This window comes from Podarcis vaucheri (assembly GCF_965113315.1).
Source record: "Podarcis vaucheri genome assembly, chromosome: 1".
In the NCBI taxonomy this organism is placed as follows: Eukaryota; Metazoa; Chordata; class Lepidosauria; order Squamata; family Lacertidae; genus Podarcis; species Podarcis vaucheri.
Window position 1 is genome coordinate 81,214,980 of NC_138759.1, and position 12,592 is coordinate 81,227,571.

Sequence of the window (12,592 nt, forward strand, 5' to 3'; positions counted from 1 at the left end):
TCTTTCCTGTCAGGTTCACAGTGTACTTGTATTTCCCCTCACCCACCCACTCAAGACCTTTAACAAAAATAATAATAATACGCCCCCCATTTCTTCCCTGTCTCTGTTCTTCGTGATGTGGAGAATAGAAAGGATGGGTCTCCTTGATTGGAATAACGAGGCAAGGCCTTTAACACAGGCACTTAGCATTGCAGGGCAGAGGACCTGTGTTTAACAATGTGTCACTGCTGAAATAATGTGTTTCTTCAGAGTCTTTTTTCTTCCCCCGGAGTGTCTGAGTCATTTCCTCTTGGCACAATGTACCTCAACTCACCTCTCTTCTTTTAACATTCATCCCCTGCCCACAACCTGTTCAGATGCTTGTGGGAGGATGATGCTCTAGAAAATGTGTGTATCTGAGGTGCTGATGGTGCTGGCCAAGAGAGGGCCACTGTTCTGTGGCATACAGCACATACCCTTGCATGCATAAGGTCCCAGGTTCAATCTCTGGCATCTCCAGCTAAAAGGTCTTGGGTAGCCTTGCTAGGCAGTGCCCAAGCCTTAAGCCTGCTCCATGGAGAGTCAGTCCATACTGAACTAGGTAGACTTGTGCTCTGCTTTTCCCCTCGAAAAAAGGAGGTGCTCAAAGTGACTTGCAAATGATTTTAAAAGGCATCTTCATATGACACCAGCCATGCCATGCATTCTGCTCAACTATAAGCCTTTTATCTATCTTCTCTCCCTTTCTCCTTCATCACACTGTAGATTCATTGGATACCATGCACCAAGAGCAGCTTTAAGTAAGAGAAGTTGTGCAAAGCCCTTTCTCGCCCTATTGCCCAAGCTGCTGTTGTCACACTGGTACAAGAGATACCGAAAGCACAGCAGCTCACCTGGGTGCAGCAGGCTTTATCCACAGAAGCCTCCTTCCCTCTAGATGTCAGTCTAAACAAAAGGTCATCCTTTGCCCATCACTCCAGCTGTAGCAAAGATTGGAGTGAGTTGTGAGTTGCACTCAAATTGCAGTCCAGGACTCACAGAAGGTGGGAATGTCTCACTCTGCACTTCTGTTAGAGCTGCCCAATGGCTGTCCCTATGTAACACATAAAAGACCTGTGTGCCAGGAAAAATAATACTGACTTCCAACGACCAGAGCTTTCAGATGTCGTCTTTATGCCCCTCTGATTTATTTGAAGCAGTAGATCATACGTGGTTTTAATCCCATGGAGAAAGTGTTGTAGCTAGCTGAAGACATGTTGATCTATAGTGCCTGAAATAGATTTACCGGATTATGGATTTCCTGGCATTCTGCCAACAGTTTGAGTTGGGTTTCTTTCTAACCGTAAAATAAAAGTATATACGGCAATATTTTCTGTGGCACATGCTGCAGCAAGGGAAAAATCAGCAAAACACTGGTGGTCTTAAATAGATATACTTACCATGTGACACTTGCTGGTGTTTCAAGGCAAGCTTGAATCGAGAAAAATCTTATTCGAAGGATTTGTGAATGAAGGAAATAAGAGTACAAAAAACATGTAGGAAAATACTCCAAATGTTCTGGTATTCTGTAGTTTTGATTTCAGGGTTTGCTGATTTCAGAGTTGTATTGGTAGAGAGCTACACAAAGGAGATGTGATCCTGAAAAACTAAAGGCAGATTTCAGCGCCCTCTGTGCAGGAAGACCCCCCTCCCCACTGCCATGCTGATGGTCCCATTAAGAGAACAGGGTTCTGAACAAGAGTGTGAAGCAGAGTTGGCTAAGCTGTGGCCGTCTGGATGCTGTGAGACACCAGCTCCCATTGGCCCCAGCCGATGATGGGAGTTGTAGCCCAGCAGCATCTGGAGGGCAACAGATTCCCTACCCTTGCTATACAGGAACACAGTCACATCTGTTCCTTTGGTTCCAATGCATTGAAAGGGCACAACTTGCAAATGCAGAAATGATTGCCAGTTTCTTTTCCCTCTTAGCCACTGTTGAGCAGCTGCATGCATAAAAGGAAATCTGTTTGTGTGAACAGGCCCCTGGGGGGCTGGATTAATAGATTCATAGAATCGTAGAGTTGGAAGGGACCACAAGGGTCATCCAGTCCAACCCCCTGCAATGCAGGAATCTTTTTGCCCAGTGGGGGGCTCAAACCCAAAAACCCTGAGATTAAGAGTCTCATGCTCTACTGACTGAGCTATCAATAAGGTATTGCAGAAGAATGTATTCCCCTTTAGTATGCAATCACAAAAATATTTTGTTAGATCAACTTAAAAGTGAGACTTTTAATTTTTTAAAAATTGTTAAATCATTTCAACTGTTATCCAGCTGTCATAGTATACCGTATTTTTCGCTCTATAACACGCAGATTTTTTCTCCTAAAAAGGAAGGGGAAATGTCTGTGCGTGTTATGCAGCGAATGTGTGGTCCCTGGAGCCGAAAAATCAGGCAAAAATCAAACCGCGCTTCAGGGAGAAGGGAAACCTGAAAAGAGGAAGTGGTGGCTTTCCTGCATTCTGCCTCAGGGTCTTACTGCCCACCCTCTCTGTTTCCTTGCTGTGTTTGCTCAAACGGAACAAAGAGCAGGGAAAGCCCCTCCCCTCCAGGCAAGAAGAGAGGAAAGCAGAGCGTCCCTCTAATTCCTCTCCATGCTCCGGAGGGAACAATGTTTGTGAAGGGAAGAGAGATTACAGGTTCAGTTTAAAATTCTGATTTGACTTTCTGCTTTTTGTTTTTGGAGACACACAGCATTCAAATATGCTTTCTTCCATTTAAAAGGATGAAATCCTTAAACAGTGTTTTGCCTGTAAATTCATGCGATCTGGAAGATTACAGTGTCTGTACCTCTTAAGGGATGGCAAAGCTTAGGTTTCGCTGCTAAATAGTTCTTAATGCAGTTAAAATGCTTTCTTCTGTCAAGGCAGTTAAAAAAAATACGTATATATCAGGCAGCCGGAAAACATGCATGTGGGAGGGAGAGGGAGAGAGAGAGAGAGAGAGCACGCTGGCTGGCTTGTGTGGGTGGGTGGGGGGAAACTTTTGCCTTCCTTTCCTCACGTTATAGCCCTCTCCTGCATTCTTAGCCTTCTGTGTTTTTCCTTCCCTCCCCACTTAAAATGTGGTTACAAAGCATGGATCCACATGGATCCTCAGGATCTTTGCATTGGGTCACCCCAAATTCACCATCAGAGCACACAGCATGTCCATGGCTACAGCCTGTTCCCCCCCCAAAAAAAATCACGCACCCACTGTTGCCTGGGGCTGCAATGGTGCAAAAACGTGGTTAAAAAGTATGGGTCCACATGGATCCTCAGGATCTTTGCATTGGGTCAGCCAAAATTCACCATCAGAGCACATAGCATGTCCATGGCTACAGCCTGTTCCCCCCCCAAAAAAATCACGCACCCACTGTTGCCTGGGGCTGCAATGGTGCAAAAACGTGGTTACAAAGCATGGATCCACAGGGATTCTCAGGATTTTTGCATTGGGTCACCCCAAATTCACCATCAGATCACATGTCTGTGGCCACAGCATGAAGCACAAAAATGATACGTCCACTGTTTCATTCAGAATATTTTTTCCCTTGTTTTCCTCCTCTAAAAACGATGTGCGTGTTATGGTCAGGTGCGTGTTATAGAGCGAAAAATACGGTAATTCATGTAGAATTGAAGGTTTAATCCATCCTAGCCTGAATTTTGGACCAGTTAATGAGATAGAACTCATTTTAGAGGGACTGCAGGGTGTGATCCCATATAGTCGCATCAAGTCCCTACCTTTTTACTGACTGCAAATTGCTTGCCATTTTATACTGCTTGAGAGTGTTTGTCATTTTCTTTCAGCTTTGGACAAAATCCAGCTGTTTTAGCTCCTTGTTAAAATGAATTCTTCTAAGCAATAGCTTCAGTGCTTTCCCACCTTAATAAATCTTGCTTTCCAGCAACCCAGCGGGCTTGCACTTTGTCACTCATCTGCAGTAAAACGAGTTTCCTTCAAAGCTGTTTTTCAACCATTAGTTTATCTGTTGTTTCTTCCTGTTTATATCATTAATGTGCATACTTGTGTCTCTAGTTATCTTTCCTCCTGATGTGCATACAAGTCATTCAACTTATGGTAGCTTCATCTCTAGAAATCCTAAAATGCAGAGATATTGCATGTCTCTATTCCCTTCTCTTTCATACATGCAGTATGTGGTTTTTTTAAATCTGGTATTTTGGCAGCCCTTTGTGGATCCATAATACTTTCTTTATCCTCCTTGCACTTAATTTTCTTCCACAATGCCCCTTTATATCTTCGCGCCTTGTAGAATTTATCTCATGGATGACTTGCATGTTGCCTACTGCCACTTGTCATCCTCAATTTGCTTTCTGGCTCCTTCTCTTATACAATGTGTTATTGTAGGAAGTTAGGCCAAGAAGCAGGCCATGCTGATGACTCAAGGTTGGGAGATTCTTTGCCAGTCAGTATAACCTGCTTCCTAAGAGTGAGGGAGGGGGGTATTGGTGGCCTGGAGATGAGTGAAAATCACTACCTACAAGAATCCAACAGATGTGGGAGAATCTGGTCTCTAGAATCTGGTCTCTGACCATTAGGTCCAGTTGTGGCCAACTCTGGGGTTGCGGCGCTCATCTCGCTTTATTGGCCAAGGAAGCCAGCATGCTGGTCTCTAGAAAAGTTCTCCTAAATAATGAGTTAGTCACTTTAAACCTCTAAACCAGAGCTTTCCAAACTTTTCATGTTGGTGACATACTTTTAAGATATGCATCATTATGTGACATAGTAGTTTAGTTTTACTAGCAAACTAACCCCTTTCTGGCCCGGGAGGAGCACAGGGAGCGTTCGTGTGACACACCTACACACTGTAGCCAACACACTAATGTGTCACGACACACAGTTTGGAAAGCTCTGCTCTAAACTCAAGGTTGTACTGTCTTTTCCAAATTCTCCTGGCATGAAAGAGTCTTCATTTGATAACTGTACCCTCTATATAGGTGCCCAGTATCCTCTAGCTGATATACCCAGCTGTGTTCCTTCTCTGTTACACAAGCAGCACTTAACTCATCAACCCCAACTAAGATATGATCTGAAGTACTGGGTATTTTTCATGTACCAGGGCTGAGTCCAGCTTCTGCTTCATTTAATTTTGAGTCCACCTACTATGTTAAAGATCAGAATTTTGTCTTGCTAATCAAAGGGTCATTTTGAACTCTTAAGGAGTTGCTGACACACCAAACAGGTTTATTAATAAATAGTTTTGTCATGAATCTAAAGAATTATGATTTAGAATGCAAAGACTACAAAGTTCTGTAGAAACTGTTGAAAAACAAATAAACCAGCCTTGTGGGGGCTTTCCTGTAGCTTGGCTTGGGTGAAATTTTGAGGGGCAGCTGACATAACTGATCATATTCCTTGGAATAATTTTATTTTCCATTCAAAGCCAGTGAATAAATTATTGGAGAAGTTTCACTCAGTTTCATAACACAGCTATACTGGGCAAATTCCTATTCTGGGCTAGGTAATTATGAACTTTACAAACATTACTTGTGACAGCCAGTCTGCAGGGGGCCCAACAACACAAAAGAAACAAGGAAATGTGATGTGTTGTTTTACTTATTTCTTCAGCTAATACTCTGTTCTTCAGCTTATATGGCTATTTCCATGCAGTTTCTTTCCCAATCAGGCACTGGCTAATCAAACCTGCTTAACTTTATATTATGCACCCAGCACTGTGGACATTCAAGCTGCTTAGGTGAGGTGGTGGTATTGCCAGTTTATTAGCAATAGATATGATGTGTTTTGTTATGATTCTAGGGCTTGATTGTTCTTGGTTTCCCTCCTTTCATCTGATTCTTTCCAGACTGGAGATAAGTGAGAAATGTTAGTATTTATCAACAAGGGTGACAAAGGTGACTGGATGATGGAGTAGAGATTTTCCTTACATATTTAGAGTTTGGGAAGAAATACTTAATCTGTCCAAAATGATTATTTAATTGCTCCTTAGGGGAAAATGACCGTCATATTTTTAAAATTGTTTTGTTTTGTTGTTTAAAGACCCACCGGTAAGTGAAGTAGTTTATTTTTATGGACTGTGAAGAATGATCAAGTTTATGATAAGCAGTTTTCACTAAGGTCGTAATTTTGTGCTGGAACATCTTGAGGCTGATATTATGGCTTTATCTCCCACAGATTCATGGCTGTGGGGAGAAAGCCAAAGCATATGTCCGGCAGAGAATCAGCAAAGAAGCTTCTCTATGTGCTGGGAGTGGGTTAAAGGACAAGCCCTTGGATCCTGCCAAGAGAGCTCATCTCCAGAGGCGCCTGGACAAAAAACTCAGTGAGCTCACAAGCCAAAGAAAGAGCAAAAAGAAAGACAAAGAGAAATGAGAGGATTAGCTATGTCAAGGCAAGATGCTCGCCTGCCTGTCCTTGAGGCACCTTCGTACAGCAGCATGCTCAGACTCCAGAGGAAAAAGCTCATCACTCTCTTAAACCTTTTGGCTTCTTTCCCCCACCCTACTCCCCCAAAATCAAGAATAGGTCCTTCAGCTTCATGGTCCTCAGAGAGCCAGAGATTGACCGAGGAAAGGTTCCCACCGTCTGCAAGTTTCAAACAATTCTCAAGTTGCGTCTTGCACTGTAAAATGTGTTTTTCCTCAGTCACATCAGAACTATAAAGCCCCGTTGGTTAAGGAGAAAGGTGGGCAGCTTTTGTTTGTAGTAATGATCTTTATTGGCAAGGTAATAAATGTACTCTGAGCGGGCGCAGAGCAGGTTTTACAATAAAACAGTGATAGCATATGCCTTGAGCAGTGAACTGTCCGTTTGACATTGCATGGTAATGTAATAATCATTGTCCGTGGGACTCCTGCCCCCCCCCCATGTGTGGGAGCAATAAAAACCTCTCTAGGTGGTCCACAAAATTAAGGGAACACAAATAGATTTTTTCCATTTCTCAAGCTCAGAAACTTGTATGTTGAAAGAAAAGATTCTAAAAAAGATGTGTTAAAATTGTGAGGGGACAAAGTGAAGAAAAATCTAGAAAAATAACCTGGGTTCACTGGCCCAGCACATACACTTTTACTGGAATATGCTGGGATTGAGCGCAGGTCTTCTGCATACAAAGATGTGTTCCACCCCTATGCCACCACTGTGTGTTATGGACCTTAACTTACAGTAGGGAAACCTCAGGGCCAGGGTCCAAATTAAGTCCTTGCAAGTCTCTCTGTTTCATCCCTGAGACTTTTCCCAGTGCCACATCCCTCACTGGGCCTGCACTAGGCCCACATCAAGTGCTTTAGCCTGTCTTGAATGTGTATCTGAACTGTGGTGCTGAGGGGTTCCTGTGAGGGGATCCTCTGACTTGCACATGGCTGCAATGTGGTCTACTGTGCTAAGGTTGGGTCCGATCTGTTGCTCCACTTGTTTGTTTGTTTTCCTCTGACCCTTCCAGCCACCGACATGCAGCTCTTTGAAGGTTGTCCATGAGGGAATGTGTCCCTGCAGCTGAAAAGCATTTGCCATCCTTTGGCCTAGAATCACAGAATGTGTGAGGTAGAATTTTTTTCCTCAAATTCATTCAAGTTCCAATAAAAATAGACACGTTTCATTTTGGGGAGTGTGTGGAGCTGTTTGTTTACAAAACAATGTAGTCCCACAAATAATTACCCAGTAGAGTTTTCATTGTGCAGAACTATATGCAACCAAGAAGTAGGGAAATAATGGTCCCATTTTCAGGGGAGGGCTCTCAGTGTCATGTTGTTATGAATGTGGCCTCATGATTTTGTTCAGAGGCTCAAGTACTTTAAGAAAGAAAAAGGGTGCATTCCTCTCCTGTTCTTTTCAGGCAGTGTCCTTTTCACCTCATCCTATGAACTACGCAAAATTGGTTAAGCTTCTGGTATCTAGAGCAAGTTAATTGTATTTTTGTTGGTTCTTTTATTTCTTATATTAAGAACAGAAGAAGAGCCTGCTGGATCAAGCCAGTGGCCCATCTAGTCCAGCCTCCTCTTCTCACAGTGCTATTTTATTGTATTACAATTTGAATTCTGTGGAATGCAATTTGTACAGTATCTAGCACAATGCATTATAATTGCTACAACAGGCAGAAAAACCATTAAGTGGTCTGCCAAGGCCATCAGCAATTTTCAAGTGGTCCCGGGGGGGGGGGTAAGTTTGGGAACCACTGATCTAGAATGATTACAAGTCCCAAGTTCCTTTAGCCGGAAATGTCCTAGATGTTCTTGGCAGGATTTGTTCAGCCTTGGGCTCAAAAGCAATGGGACGTCATTCGCTTGCCATGCATAGTGTCTCTAAGGGTCTACAAATGCCCTGCAGTTCTACCATCTGCCAGTATTAACCTTGGGTTTGTTACCCTTCCAATCTCTCTTCTCCTTTACTTTAAATTAATGTGTTCACTTTCTCTTGTCAGCCTTGAAAACACAAGAGGTGTTTGTGTTTTATCATCTGATCCTAACAATTGGTGTCACATCATTTCTGAGATTCTAATAATGATGCAGCTACAACCTTGTTTGCTCTTGGATTCTGAACCCATAACTTATAATGCGAGCCGACAATAATAAAATGAAATTGAATTCATTTTTTAAAAACCCACAATCATTATATTCTGCATAAAATTAATGTACTCTGTTTAGGAAAGCTCAGTGTGACCAGATGAAATTTTACCAGAGCAGAATGCTAAATGCAGATCAGTATGCAAGATCCAAAAGAGGATTTGGAGGTACGTTGGTCCTAATTGTGATAGATTGATTGAGGTAGGACTCCAGTGCATATTATTACACTCATTGTAGTGTGGGTGTCTGCGGGCAGGGGCAAGGAATCTGGAAAGTTTTAGAAGTGTATTTCCCCCCCTAAATGCAGACACTGGCAATTCTCTCTCGGGTTTTGTGTCTGTTTGTAATGTATAATATTAGCTATTTGAAGACATAACAATAAGAATATGGTAACATAATAATATTTTTGTTATTATAATTTTTAAAAAGAAGTGTGGGGTGAGCAGTAGCTCCATTATTAAGATCTCTTTACACTTGACTGTGTTTGGGTTGCTTAGCACCTTCTAGTTTGGAGTGCTGCTGGCTTAATGAGCAACCCCTTCCTTTAGTATCACCTTCTGGAATACTTCAAAGATGACGAATAATGCCTTATTAACAGAGCCCATTCTCTGAAATGTAAAAGAACAGAAGTGTGACACAAGGTTACAGTGTAATTATAATAAATCTGAGGAGGACAATTCCCTCAATAGTTAGTTATTCCGTGCTGATAAAATATTTCTGAGCTAACATTAAAAAAGTAAAAAATGGACAGACTTGCTGCCAAGCAGTTAAAATTTCCCTTGGGCTTCTTGCCCAGAAACCAGTTGATATTAGTTCTGTCATTTAAATTTTCCTTAAAAATATACAATGAAACCAGCACAAGGAAAGTCACCAGCTGGCAAGTCAAGGCTGAATTATTTCAAATCACAGCAGAATGGAACAGAGTATAAATCGCATCTGTTCTGCTTGTACCTCTATCTTCACATCTGCTTCTGCCGTTACCGATTTCCATAATTGTTTATCAGGGCTTAATTTGAACCTAGCACCTTCTCCTGTGTCTTACCATCATTGCCTTTGCTGGCACTTTTGGAGGGGAGATTGAGGAAGGGAGTTGTGACGCATTTAGGCTGTGAAGAAGACATATGACCCCCTGAACTGTATTTAAGCTGGACTGCTGTGGCTCCCTGGAGTGCAGCAAGGTTTGAATTTGAAGGTTTGATAAGCTTTCTAATTTATTTATTTGCCTCCTAATATTTATTTTGCTCTGTACTTGTTATGCATCATCTAGATGATTTCATTGTAATTTATTGCATTTATCCTTTTGGTTTTTCTTTGTTTGAATTTAGTGGCATGTTTTGTAACATTTTATGTTTGTATATTTATTTTAAAAATTGCTGTTATGAGCTGCTTTTGAGTGCAGTTCACCTTGGGAAAGTGGCATAAAAATGAAATAAACTTAGCTCATTGCTTTTGATATCAGAGCTTAATCCCCTAATCAGCTGGGCAATAATGAGCATGTTCAAAGAACCTTCTCACCACTGAGTATCTATAGTCTGTTCCCACATATATCCAAGCAGAGTTGAGCTCCAATCCCACAAGATTTTTTGAAATTAACCACCGGTGTATGTTTGGGAACTGGAAAGACACTAGCAATTAGTCCATGGACTGAAAGTTACTGTATCTTAACTAGTTCCAGTTCACTTTCATTGCTTTATTCTATGTCAACATAAATAATCACTCTAATAAACAGGAGAATGTGGTCAGATGCCGCTAGTGATGTTATATCATAGTGGTGTGTATGAGCACCTGGCTTAAGAAGAAACCCTGTATGTTTCACTCTGTATATTGGTTGTCAATGTGCACATTCCTTGTGCAAAAGTTAGCATTTCTCAGGGTGGCTATTACTGGCTGAAGGAAGGCTTGTTGGCTTTAAAGTTTAGATGCCTTGTGCTCCAGGAATGCAGATGAGCCTGCAAGAGCATGACATTATATATATATTCCCTGCAGAGAAGAATAGGAACAGCTTGCAAACTGAGCTGTCCAGGGTACTGAAAAACCTCAGCTCTTGTCGAAAGCAGTCCTGTAATTTATTCTAGCTGAGAAATTAATCATATCCTGTAATCAGTGTTAATGTGTTTCAAAATGTAGCTGTAGAATGGAAGCCCCATAGTCAGTCACTCAAATACCCAGTCACTCATAAAAACCTGAATGATGTCACGAGGGTCCTTCAGACCATGTTAATCTAAGAGAAGAAATATTGTGGTAAAGAGTTGCTAGAGAGGGTTTGCTAGAGAATCTGGCTATTGACAGAGGCTCATTTTAATAGATTTAGTGGATTTGATGGTGGTTATATTGTATATGTAGTGACTGTTGATGTTTCTGGATGATGCCATGGCCTTTGGTTAGTGCAGTAAAGTTTGTGGTGATGACAGAGGCTCATGCACTGCAAGTGTGAGGGGAAGATCAATAGTCATTCAGCAAAGGTGGGAGAGGGCTTTCAGAGTTTTATAGATTCTAGAGATAGAAACAGCACAGCATAGTTGTACTATCCAGGACCGACACATTTTTGCTTTGTGGAATAGGCTGTCCCTAAGGACTCAAAAGAACTTAGTATCCTGTCCCAAGTTTTGGAAGGGTAGATTTCAGTTGAAAATTACAGAAAAGTTCTCAACAGTGAATGCATTTGTCAGTGGTTGGCTCTCCCTCACTGGATGTCTTCAAGCAGAAGCTAGACAGCCATCTCTTGGGGATGCTCTAGATTCCCTACATCAAACAAGGGTTAGACTGAATGGGTTACACAGCCCCCTACACTTCTGTGATTCTGTTCCTTCCTTCCTGGATATGTGTGTCTGTAGAATCCTAATCTGCAGCCTCTTTAACTGTGATAGCTCTGTTATGCTGCCAGGTCTAGAGGTAGCAATAATTTCATTTTGTTGCTTAGCAGGAAGGGTTTGTTGCCTCACTGCATCTTAGATCCAAGGAACAGTTCTGCATTTGTGTTTAGAAATAAACAATTCCCTGTGTTGTATGAAAAGACAGGGACTTGCTGCCTTTCATTTCAGCTCATTCACAGGCATTTTTAAGACAATAGTGTTTTTTGAGAGGCATCAGCTGTGTAGAATCCATCAGCCTCAGAAGGAGTTGTCTGAGTCACTGATAAGCCTGTATATAGTAACTGCAGTCTCACTTCTCTGAGTACCAGTCCTTAGGTAGCCAAAACAGCACCATCCATGCACAAGATGGGATATCTGGAGGCTTGGACGACTCAAGAATTACAGCGGTACAAAGCACCCCCCCCAAAAAAAAAGACCCAGTGAGGACTCCCATCACAAAAAACAGCCCAATGTGGATGGAACATGCCTTGTGTGATGCTAACTGTTGGATTAAGTATAGAAAACTGGGCAGGAGGGGAAATGGAATGGTGTGTCCTGGAAAAACTACTTCACCTTGGTTGGAACACTGAAGGTTCGACTGTGAGAGTCATTCTATATGGATCCAAAGTAGCACCACCCACACACAAAAGGGTGGTAACTCCTACAGGGATGAGGCCCCTCACTACACTCCAATGAACTGCCCAGAGAACTTGGTTGAGCAAACTACAAGTGTTCTAAATAAATGAAGCTAGAACATGGAGCCAACCTATGGAATTGGTGCATAGTAGATTCAGGACAGGTTAGACTGGGGGCCACTAACTTAAGAGGTTTTTTGAACATATTCATTGAGTGGCACTTGCATCTTTACAGGTTTTTGTGCTTGCACTGCTCTTTATACAACCATGAGGATTCCCCATCCCCTTCCCTCCCCAAGAACTAATTTTTAAAATAAACATTCACAGTTTGTACCTTAAAGCAGACACTATAAATGCTTTATATTGGCACTGTACTCTAAAGCCACTCTAAATGCACCACTTTGTGCTATAAATGTGCCCAGGCTTTTGTGGGTGTTTAATTCCAGAGGGTTGGTTGTGATTTAACCCTGCCCTGGGTTGTTAGCTGCATTTTATCTGTGCCATAATGTTTTATGTTTAGAAATGTCATTTTATTGTATGCTACCTTGAAGCTGGATGGTTAAGGCAATTTAAAAA

At 41.9% G+C, this 12,592-nt stretch overlaps 1 protein-coding gene across 1 annotated transcript in view; it reads left to right on the top strand.

The window, feature by feature from the left end:
- The window catches only part of IGHMBP2 (immunoglobulin mu DNA binding protein 2), a 75,336-nt gene extending 65,354 nt beyond the window's left edge, over positions 1–9,982 (top strand). Inside the window, exon 15 of the mRNA XM_082191323.1 lies at positions 6,146–9,982. Within this exon, the coding sequence (XP_082047449.1) occupies positions 6,146–6,343 (198 nt within the window). The 3' untranslated portion in view covers positions 6,344–9,982. The remainder of the gene's footprint in view (positions 1–6,145) is intronic.
- The last annotated feature ends 2,610 nt before the right edge of the window (positions 9,983–12,592 follow it).